Source organism: Agrilus planipennis, unplaced genomic scaffold (genome assembly GCF_000699045.2).
Source record: "Agrilus planipennis isolate EAB-ADULT unplaced genomic scaffold, Apla_2.0 scaffold4, whole genome shotgun sequence".
NCBI classification, from domain to species: domain Eukaryota; kingdom Metazoa; phylum Arthropoda; class Insecta; order Coleoptera; family Buprestidae; genus Agrilus; species Agrilus planipennis.
In genome coordinates, this window is record NW_020442463.1 from 1,637,174 (window position 1) to 1,648,770 (window position 11,597).

General features: G+C 29.2%; 3 protein-coding genes across 5 annotated transcripts; 1 reads left to right on the forward strand and 2 right to left on the reverse strand.

The window, feature by feature from the left end:
• Window positions 1-531: 531 nt before the first annotated feature.
• On the reverse strand, window positions 532-2,650 carry LOC108735973 (dnaJ homolog subfamily C member 3). Its single transcript, XM_018468217.2, has 5 exons — window positions 2,461-2,650; window positions 2,278-2,388; window positions 2,017-2,216; window positions 1,020-1,958; window positions 532-874 (listed from the first exon to the last, which is right to left on the reverse strand). Exons 1-5 carry the CDS (start codon window positions 2,567-2,569, stop codon window positions 728-730), a joined length of 1,506 nt encoding a protein of 501 aa, XP_018323719.1. The 5' UTR covers window positions 2,570-2,650; the 3' UTR covers window positions 532-727.
• A 778-nt stretch (window positions 2,651-3,428) lies between these two features.
• On the reverse strand, window positions 3,429-6,969 carry LOC108735972 (UDP-glucuronic acid decarboxylase 1). The gene is made up of 7 exons (XM_018468216.2): window positions 6,589-6,969; window positions 6,311-6,537; window positions 5,915-6,200; window positions 5,751-5,864; window positions 4,973-5,160; window positions 4,788-4,920; window positions 3,429-3,968 (listed from the first exon to the last, which is right to left on the reverse strand). Exons 1-7 carry the CDS (start codon window positions 6,647-6,649, stop codon window positions 3,730-3,732), a joined length of 1,248 nt encoding a protein of 415 aa, XP_018323718.1. The 5' UTR covers window positions 6,650-6,969; the 3' UTR covers window positions 3,429-3,729.
• A 307-nt stretch (window positions 6,970-7,276) lies between these two features.
• LOC108735985 (E3 ubiquitin-protein ligase RNF13) lies at window positions 7,277-11,367 on the forward strand. Of its 3 annotated transcripts, none has more exons than XM_018468232.2 (7): window positions 7,277-7,504; window positions 7,659-7,797; window positions 7,848-7,917; window positions 7,997-8,412; window positions 8,477-8,651; window positions 9,306-9,544; window positions 10,253-11,367. In XM_018468232.2, the coding sequence occupies exons 2-7, from the start codon at window positions 7,714-7,716 to the stop codon at window positions 10,460-10,462; spliced, it is 1,194 nt and encodes a 397-aa protein (XP_018323734.1). In that variant the 5' UTR covers window positions 7,277-7,504; window positions 7,659-7,713; the 3' UTR covers window positions 10,463-11,367. The 3 variants fall into 3 exon arrangements, with proteins under 3 accessions (XP_018323734.1, XP_018323735.1, XP_018323733.1); XM_018468233.2 differs by having other exon boundaries at window positions 7,277-7,458; window positions 8,000-8,412; XM_018468231.2 differs by having other exon boundaries at window positions 7,278-7,458.
• The last annotated feature ends 230 nt before the right edge of the window (window positions 11,368-11,597 follow it).

Genomic DNA, 11,597 nt, shown 5'->3' on the forward strand with positions numbered 1-11,597 from the left:
ATTAGTTCTTCTGTTTGTATGTCTATTATTTGCTCAATGATCCCTACTTTTAAATATTTAATTTACGCCCCTGATAGGAATACTGAAGAATGAGGGCTACAATCTTTATACCTAAAACTGCCTACTTTTGCCACCGCGCATCCACGCCATTTTAAAATTTCTGCCAGCTTCCAGCGTCAGGCCTGTACTTATCTATTTATGAAAGATTCAAGGTTGCCAATATCATGCGTAGTGTCATGGTGTCAACCGACCATTTGAACCGTGGCTACGATCTGAACTTTTTCAAATTGAAGGCGTATGCACTTAAATGTTAGTTACTATCATTCTTAAGTCGAGTTATTAATCTTTTATGAAACACTACATTAATATTAGTCAAATTTTTGAATAAATGCAAGATTGATATCATAATCCGTATTTGTTACTTTCAATAAACTTCTAGGGATGACATTGTTTTTATTTGTTTTTTTAATCGTATGAACTTTTAAGAATGGTTGTGTTTAACAGCATTCATATGGAAATACATGACTTATACAAAACAAAAAATAAATTATTTTATTTATAACTAAAAAGTAATATATACATTTTAACTATAAACACAGCACTCACAGTCTGATAAAAAATCAGTTTAAGTTTGTTTTCACTTGTTGAATTCACTAGTTATAAATTATAATCTTTTCACTGTACAAGTCTTTATTGGGTAAACATTAGAATAAAAGGGGTTTTCTGACTAGTTGAAGTGAAATCTGAAATTAAATGGACTTCCTTGAAAACTATGGAACTGATGGAAGTTTGGCATATGTGGTTGCCCTGATTCAGGATCTAATGGGTCTTCACCCATGTCAAATTTTCGTCGTTTTTCCTCGTCAGTGAGCACCTGCGAAAATTACATATTTAAATTGGAGATTTTTTTAAACATAAAATAATGAATCTTAATTGGTGTCAAACTAATTTGGAAATTCGAAAAAGATTATTATAAGGATATGTTTGCAGCACGGGTTTGTGTGACGATATAGTTTTACCTCTTTAGCTGCAGCTATGTCCATAAATTTCTTCTCAGCAACTTTTTTCATTTTCTCATCATTAGGATAGTTATCAGGATGCCATTTTTGTGCCATTTTCCTATAAGCCTTTATTATTTCCTTTTTGGAAGCACTCTTCTTTACACCCAGTATTTTATAATAATCTCGACGTTCAGCTTGTTGTTGTAATTTCTTAGCCTTCTCCATTCCTTCTTTAGCCCTGTCCAATGTCTGATCCATATCCAATGCAGCTTTAAAGTCTCTAATGGCATCATCATACATTTCAGAATTAATATAAGCATCTCCTCTATCACAGTAAATGTATGGATCTTTGTTTAATTCCAGTGCTTCACCACAGAAGTTAATAGCATCTGGAAGTTGTTCATCTTTAGAATAACATGAACATAACAGTCTTTTAGCCTCATAAATTATCATCTGCTCTTCATTTTCATTCTTGAGAACTTTTTGTGCTGATGATATGCAATCTGCATAATTTTGTGCTTCTAAAGATGTTTCAGCATCTGTCAAAAATTTTTCTATTTTCTTTATTTTTTTGTAAAGTGGAAAGCAATGTTTGTGTTCTGGATCAAGTTTCAAGCACTCTCGAATAGATTTTAAAGCATCACTTGCATGACCTAACTGATACAATATAGTGGCCAAATTAAAGTATCCATCTGTATTATCAGATTGCAATTTAGTTGCAATTCTTATATCACCCACTGCTGCCAATGGGTCATCATTGGCCAAGTGCATTTTAGCACGTTCATCAAATAAATTAGCAGCCCAAGGACTAACATCTATTACTGCAGAAATAAAACGTATTGCATTTCTATAATCACCATGAGCAAAGTAATGATCTGCATTTGCTTTGTTTTCTACTGCTGGTTGTATCCTTTGAATAAGTTCATTTGCTTCTTGATTATATGGATCCATTTTCAACTAAAATAATTTTTAATAAACAATTTAATATCACTTCAAATTTCTTAATGAAACTTACAGCATTATAAAAATCTAATTGGGCCAAGTCATAATTTGCTAATTTCAAATGCACACTTCCTCTGCTAATCCTAGCTGCAGTAAAGTCTGGTTTCAGTTCAATAACACGATCTAGATCACTCAATGCATTTTTTGCTTTTCCTAAAGCAAGGTATACTGTTCCCCGTTTAAAATAAGTGAGGTAGTTGTTTGGATCGCCCTCTAGAAATCATAATTTTTTTTTATCAGTTTAATTAAAACTTCGACATTGAAAAATTCTTACCAACAGCTGCATGATATTGTGACAATGCATCAGAGAGCTGTCCTTTTGCTAAAAATTGTTTACCTAATTCTAAATGCTTATTAATTTCAGCTTGTGTTGCACTATGCGTTGCTAAAAACAAAACATTACAGTGAAGCAACATTTCTAGATATATTATAATAAAGAGTTCTTCTTTATGCTAACCTTTAAATAGCAACTCCAAAATCAACAACACTAAACATGTAGATAATTTATAACAAAAGTTTACGTCCATTGTTTCCACTGGATATTTTACTTGAAACATTTTTTGCATTAACTTAATATGCTATGTATACCTTAAATGCATTATACGATACTAAAATTTGTTTTATCTTGACACCTATCTCAATACATAACCACAAATATCAGAACGAATTTGTCGTGTTTAGTCGCTATTGGTCCAAATCATACGAAAAGTAGTTACCTGATTGCCAGTACTACCATTTATTAATTTCAAAGGAAAAATAAATTAGCAATTATGTTCGTGAAAATGCAGCTATTTGATTTCTCACAGATATGTAGAGCACAACGCTATTTTGAACCTTAAGTTTTCAAAATATGTTAGTTGTTATCATTAAAAATTGTAGAAAGAAAAGGTAAGGCGAACAAATTGCTAGGTATAATTTGGAGGATTTGGCAACAACGATTCATTTAAAATAAAATAATGGTAATTATTCATAAATTCATTAAGATTACAGGATCATGATTAAATACCATTAAATATTAACAAATACAATAATCAATCAAACATTCTAAGATTCTCACGTAAAGTTCAAGGAGTATCCAGTGAAAGTCTTTTATCTAAATAAAGTAAAAGGAACATTAACAATTTGTCGTTTCTTAAAATTATTCATTTTTTACCCAATAGTGTGAATATACTCTGTTTTTAATAAAATCTGAATAATGTATATTAATAAATAAATATATAAAATCTGAATATATATATAATCTAAATGATTGTTACTAACAATTCTATATAAATGATTGCGCAATATAAATCGCATTTAATTCTGAAATATTAGTCAGACTTGAAGGTATAAAAACTTTTAGAGTAGATATTGTTTCATACACTCATTAGACGATTAGATAAGATTCACTTCTATACCGCGTATATTTTATTGGTATAAATTTATTTAAATTAGATACTGTACATTTACACTATATACATCATATAATATAAATATCAAAGAAATATCAATGTAAGAAGAAAACCAATGATATGGCATCTTGTACACAAACAAATATGAAAAATAATAAAAAGGAACACTATTTTATCACATCTTAAATAAATGTAAATATTCGTAACTGCAAAACTTTACATTTCTCTAACTTAACAAAAATCTATTGAAATAACTGAGCAACTTACGTATACTTTGAAAAATATATATTAATTTACTATTTTTTATAAGCTGGAAATAATAAATTTAATACTACTTAAGGATTCTCTACACTAATTTTGCTCCTTTGCGAATAATTGAATTGTTTAAGTTCTTTCTTAAAATAATCTACAGTCTTTTGGAGACCTTCGTTCAGTGGAACCTTTGGTTCCCAATTTAAAACAGTCTTGGCACGAGTTATATCAGGCCGTCTTCGTTGAGGATCGTCTTCTACTTCTGTCACATGTTGAATAGTACTTCTCCCTCCTACTAATTCCTTTATTATTGTAGCAAACTCTGTAACAAACAAAATTGTACTGTTTTAGCATTACTTAATTATTACATAGTAAAGTCTTGATAATGTAAATGTTTTAATTTAAAAAGTTGTTCTCTTTAGGGTTTTTAAAAGTACAAAATAAAGTTCTTAGTTACCGACTACTTTTTATTACGCGGTGTTATTTGATAATAATCAGCATTTTACGAAAATTAATGTTGATAAACTTGTTATGATATTTAATAATATATTATTAATTCTTCTAATATCAGAAAGATAACAAATATTTTTAATTTGAGCACTACAAAATTACATAATTAAACAAATAAAAATCACAACACTTCACACATTCTCATAAATTGTTTTTTCTTTTTGTCGGTAATTTCTCGAAAGCTTTTATTGTATTATTTCTCTTGTTGTACTATTAGATACTTTTATATGATTTTTTACGTGAATTTCTCGATAACGCATCTATAACGAAAAATTAGAATTGCATGTATTTGGCCAAACAAACAAATTAATTTCAATTCCATATTTAGCTCTTTTCATTTTCTTATTGCCTCATTTTTATAGCTTATTCTTTATATACGATATAATATTTTAGACTGAATATCTCCTGCTAGTTAAATGTTGCCTAAAAAGCGCCACATTTTTTAACTAATACACATGCATGCAAAAAAAAATTTGGTTTTATATCCAACTGTTGGTTAACTAAATGTGGCAAAGCTATGAACTATGACTAACAATTTCCATGACTTTCAGAATTCTAAAAATTTTCTTTACTATCCAAGCTTTTATAAAATCGAAAAACATGAATAAAAAACTGAAGTATTCTCACATACCATTAATTGTGTGTTCAATAGGATTTCCGAGGTTTACTGGAAGGGTATAATTAGAATTCATCAACAGGATTAACCCATCTACTAAGTCTGAAATAAATTGAAACGACCGAGTTTGTTCACCTGAGCCATAAACCTGTAAAGATTTTTTTAAACAAAAAAAAATTAGTTGAATAACATTTACTTACTGTTATAACGTCATTTTGAAGTGCCTGTAATATAAAATTTGATACAACTCTTCCATCATTCATATGCATTCTGGGGCCGTAAGTGTTAAATATTCTAGCTACTCTTATGGACATATTTTCTTGCTTGGCATAAGCATAAGCCAATGTTTCAGAAATACGTTTTCCTTCATCATAACATGCTCTTGGTCCTAAATGTTACTTTTAGATTAATTAAATTTAAATTGATGAAACTTAATCTTTAATTTTCAATAAGAGATCTTAAATAAACAAGTTAATAAATACGCATTCTTATGAAAACTTATAATTTCGAGGCATGACAGTACTTATCAAAGACAGAATTTGATAAATTTTTTAGTAAAAATTCTTTATTTATCTGTTTCGTTTTCTGTAGTGTCAAACTATTCAATTACTATGAATTGAACATTGAACCTTCGTGATATTTAATTTCTTTTCAGACGACATAAAATGTAAATTCATACACGTATTATATTCACCATATAATTAATAAAGAAGTTTTTGAAACAACAGTAATCTCTGAGGAGTCAATTTACGTATGATAGTTTACATTGAATCTATAACGAGCAATAAAAACAAAGATTGATACATTAAACAATTCAAAAATATATACCTATTTTACAAATAGACACAAGTAATTTAAAGGAATTGATTTAGTAAAATGTAAAAGTTTTGTAAACTAACCCTTAAAAATGTTATACGAAACAATTAGGTATCTACCCAAAACTGTTCTCTGAAAAAATAACTTTCAATTGTAGCTTACCAATAGGATTGACATGTCCCCAATATGTTTCTGGTTGAGGATGAATATCAGGATCTCCATAAACTTCTGATGTACTGGCAATTAGTACTCTAGCACCAAGTCTTCTTGCTAAACCTGTAAAAATCATTTAGTTTTCTTTTTTTCTTAATTAAATGAAAAATTACCAAGAATATTTATTGTACCAAGAGTATTGGTTTTTATTGTTTTTACAGGGTTCTTCATATAATGGGGAGGACTGGCAGGACTAGCCAAATGATAAATTTCATCCACTTCTATGTATAAAGGATTTATAATATCATGATGGATGAGTTCAAAATTCATGTGACCTATCCATTGCTCAACATTTAATTTGCGACCAGTAAAGAAGTTATCAACCACAATTACTTCATGACCTTGTAACATTAATCTGTCCACTAGGTGGGATCCAACAAATCCTGCTCCTCCTGTTATCTAAATTAAGGTTTAATATAAAAAATATTTATTAAATTTANTCCTATTTTTTTTCTGTAAAAAAAGAGCTCCTTAAATCATTTAAGAAAAAAAGTAAACATTTAACTTACAAGTATTCGTTTCTTATGAACATAGTTCAAAAATCTAACTTCTGGGTAATGTTTTGGCATCCGAGACTCAAGAATTTTAATTTTTTCTTTGAGATTATTTATTTTGAATGCAGTTTCTTCCAAATCATGCTTTATTATATCATTTCTTCCCTTTATGTCCTTTAGATGTAACGATTCATTAGCTGTGTTATCAGTATTATCACAATACTTAATATACAACATACATACTGAAAAACACTTGAAAATAACTAACAATTATAACAATTAATTATACTTACCTATCACTAAAGTAGTTATACAAATAAATGTTTTTTTGGTTTTCCATGGAGATAACGACATACTTTATTTTTTAGCATTTTACAATTTCTACTTTAAATAATTCATCTGTATATGTATGAACGTTTTTTATTATATAAAATATGTCTGTTTGGAGGAGACAGTTGAAATAAACAATAAAAGCCCCCTTTAATCCACTATTTTAAACTGCACAAATCCTTGTGAATTTTTATTTGCCACACTTTACCACCATTATTCAGTTAGTTATAATTTTATTATACAATTTCGTATAATAATTTACACCTGCAAATGCACTTACAATATTTATTACATTTAGAACTACTCAGAACTGCTTTGAACCATGCTCGTTTAAATTTATATACATAGAAATCATAGAGGTAAGGATAATCACATGTGTTAATTTTTATAGAACAGTTATTAAAACAGCATATGAACAGCATCTAGCGGTTCAATATTTGAAACAGTATGTAACTGTAAATTAAGGAGCCGTATGTTTTCGATTTCGTTTTTATAAATTATATACAGTAAGAGTATGTTGTGACACTACTAAAACTTTTAATTTGCTGTCAATGTATGAATCAGCTTGAAGAGCTTGAATAAACATTGAAAATTTATCATTGGTTTACTACATCTATGTTTACTACTACGCATTGCTATGGTTATTAGAAAATTTCATGAATGGTTCAATAGTTCATTAGTAAGCTGTCAAAAAGTTTTGGATGTAATAATTTGTTTTTGTAAATTAACAATTTTGATAGTGTGATAGTAGTTGTTCATCAAACGATTTTACTGAAAAGCTAGACTTTTTTATAATGTGAACGCTATTGCCTTTTTATTACCGACGATTTTAGGTGAGGTGATTTCCAGTTATTTGTGATTTGGTGAAGGTTAATGCAGGTTAATTATATCCATTATTTGTACACTATTATAATAATTATTAACAATAAACTTTAAGCAGTTCGATTTATAATGTTTTGAGTTAGTATTTACCTTGAACATGACTTATTGTGTTTTGATTAAAGAGATGCCTTTGCTTGTTATTATTTTATAGATTGGCAGCATCTTTTATTTAAACAATTTGGAGTATGAAAATAATAATTTGAGCTATGGCTTGGGTAAAATGGGCAGGCCTGTATGTCATATTGATGCAGTTACATCACATAGGAGCAGATATCCTTGTTCTGCCAATGGTAAGTGTCTATTTTATATTATTCGGTTCTTTTCAAAATAACTGTTATAGGATGGAAGACAAATAGAAGAAGAATTTAGAGATCTTCCTTCAACTTTTGGGAATTCGTTGCCATATGAAGGTCAATATTACATCTATTTATAGTATTTGCTATATGTATAAAATTATTTGTGTACTATCTACATTTGTTAAATTTTTAGTAGGCCTAAGAGGTCTTGTGGTATATTCTGATCCACCAGAAGCATGTACTGTTGTTTCAAAGCCTCCAATGGTGGCAAATTACACAGGAAAGTGGATATTATTGGTAGCACGCTTTAATTGTTCATTTGAAGATAAAGTTCGTAGGGCACAAGATGCTTGGTATGATGGGGTTATAGTACATAATGTAGGCTCAGATATTTTAGAGTCTATGACAGCCAAAAATCCTAATGGAATACACATCCCTTCAGTTTTTGTTGGTGAAACGACAGGAAGTATGATAAAAGAGTTGTATACATACAATAAAGATTATTTTATAATAATAAATTCAGAACTACCATTTAACATTAACACCCATTTGCTGTTACCATTTGCAATTGTGGTTGGAATATGTTTCATAGTGATGGTTATTTTTATGGTAAGTATTTTATCTTTTTATTATAAAGAGAAAAAAATCAGAAGAATTATTTTTTAATGTTTAGATTGTGAAGTTTATAAAAGATCGAAGGAGGCAACGTAGACATAGACTCTCATCTTCAGCCTTAAACAAAATTCCAGTCTGTAAATTTGCTAAGGGAGATCCTTATGATACATGTGCCATATGTTTAGATGATTATGTTGAGGGTGAAAAACTTCGAATACTTCCATGTGCCCATGGTAATTATATTGAAAAGTTCTGTAATTGGCATTTTTATTTTGAAATGCTTTTGTAACAGTTTCAGTTGCTAATTCCAAAACTTAATATGGGAACTGATATTTTATTTTTGCATCCTTGATAATCATCAATAAGTAAATGTCTGATAATAATAAAATTAGTAACAATATCTGCATTACAGGAAACAACAAAATACCATTCAGTTTTGAAATTACTTATTTAAACATTGTCATTATGCTTTCTTGTTTATATCATAGATTCATCTAATTTACTTTAAAATTTCATTTGTTTACATCTGATAGTATAGTTATATTTACGATGTTTTATCAAGGGTCACTTGTACACAATATGCTTCGTTATGAATATAACATTAATTTACTATATCATATACTTGTGTATATAATTTAACAATTTCAAAATAGTATAAATTAAAAGAAAATGCTATACAAATAAGTTAATTTTTTTTGCACATGGAAAAACAAAAAGTTATTTGTTTCTCATTTATATATTTGATAAAACAAAAAAAGAAAAATAAAAACAATGCTGTAAAAACTTCAAAAAGAGTGAAATTATGTAAACGTAGCTGTATGATGAATATTTCATAAGTTATTTTCCTATTTTATTACATTTTCGTCATTTGTTTATTATTTTTTTAGCTTACCATACAAAATGTATCGACCCCTGGTTGACAAAAAATCGTCGAGTTTGTCCAGTTTGTAAGCGAAAGGTGTTCGCGCATGACGAGACACCTCATGGGGAGTCTGACAGTGATTCAGATGCTGATGATACGACCCCTTTAGTGAGGAATAACAACGGTAACGTAACGCAGGGTGGAACTTTTGTTCAGCAAGCAGAGAATCCGTTCCAACGAGCTGCGCGTTCTATTTCCCAACAGGTATTGTTTTTTGAGGTGTAGAAAATATACTATTTTACTGAAGCTAATATATACACAATACACACATAGCATTTGGCAGGGGGTAATTAAAAATAACCTGTATGTCGCAACGGTCGGGATTTGGGAGTAATACATGATTGCTTGATATTAACATATGCAACATACAACCTAAAAGCTAAAATTGCAATCGAAATAAATCTAAAATTCAAATCTATTCTCAAAAACAAACAAAGTTACATTAATTTATAATTAACTTAAAGTATAAGACTTAAAATAATATTATAAATAGTCAAAAACCCAAAAACTTGCTTTTCGTAGTTTTATAGGAAACATTTAAGTGTTTTAATTCATGATTTAGGATTGCAAAAGTAAACACTATTACATTTACTGTTTGTTTTACCTATTTTTAAATTGGCTTTTGGTAAAGTAATATTTTTATTCCTAGTATTTCGTTTTGCAAGTTCATTAAACGTCTAATTGCATTTTAATATGCTATATGCAGAACTCCATTCTTCAATAGCATTAAACGCCATGTTATTAGGAATATGAGGAGGTTTCACTGCCAAGGCGCGCCATCAAAAATAATTTAAGTACCTAACTACAGAATTTTTAAATTCTGATGGCGGTTGTCATGTTAAGTAACTTGCTGGGACCTAGAAGTTTAGTGACATTACATTTGTAAAAATATATACTATTTTTTTGTAATAGGTGGATGGCGTTAATTTCGTTACCGCTTCTGATCATCACAGTATCAACGGTGAAGCCGACCATACCGATAGCACGTCGACTACATCGACTAGCAGTTCGTATCAAAGTCTTTGGCCAGATGCTAATGGTCGATTAGTTCCAGTTCACCATATCTCAGGCAATTCCAACAGCAATTCCAACCCTGCGGAACGTCGTAACGAAGTCGTTTAGAAATATCGTTTTACCACTAATTTTGTTGAGGCTGAGAAATATTTCGCTTATTGCTTACAACAACGATAACGTTTGGCATTCATTCGAGTCTAGTGTAAGTGTAAGGGTGCGTGTGTGATTCTTGTCTTTGTGTGTAAATGTACAAGTTAAATTAAGGACAATATTCGCTTTATACAAGGTTGCATCTTCACATATGTGACAAATGTCACTTTTAATTGCTTACGAAAATAGATGACAATTTAGCTGTGTGCTTGTAAGTATTTTTTCGGTTAAAAAGCACTTAATGTATGTTGCTTTTAGCTTAAAATTGTTGTAATTGAAAATGGTGATTTATTTTAGTTGCGTCGTATCACCAGAATATGATTTCTTAATGCAAGTGACGTTTTTTATTTTTTAGTCAGATCAAATACATTTTTTCAGTTTTATTCTTTTTCTTCAATTTTTTCAATTTTTAAATTCAAATAAGTAATATAAACGTAAAGAAGTAATTCAATTAGTAGTTTCCACTTTACAAAAGTATGTCTTAATATTATAATGAAATTACACGTGGATTTTCTTTTTTTGTGGTGTTTGGTGCAGAAAGTGATCGAAAAATTAAACGAATACTGAAATGTTCCCGTCGTTATGGGCATTTTGCGAAATATTTCTAAGTACAATTTTTGTTTATTTGTAGCTGCTATTGCGTATATTATAAATATCTTTGAACTAGTTTATAAAGAAATGAATTTTTTTGGTGCTAAACATCTGACCTGAGTTCATTACTATTTATAGTTTGTGCCGATTCGATAATCTATAAAATAAGAGTAATTCTTGACAGCAAAAGATATTTGATTGTATTTATCAGCTGTTTTGTCAAGGTCGGCATCCGTAGTCTGGTACCTGGTTTAAAAAGTATAAATGTTAAATAAAATCGTATAATTGGATTATTATTCCAAAAAAAAATGCAATTTGTAAAATATTTATGTAACCATGAAGGATGTAATAAGGAGTGATTCATTTGAGAGACAGCATATAAATTTGTGGAAATTCAAAGTTATAGTAATTTAAGTGTATGTAAGTTAAAAGTTTAATATCTATATTTTTTGTTAAATATTACGGAAGCAAGTTGCTTTTAAATAGTAACAAAGATCTTTAA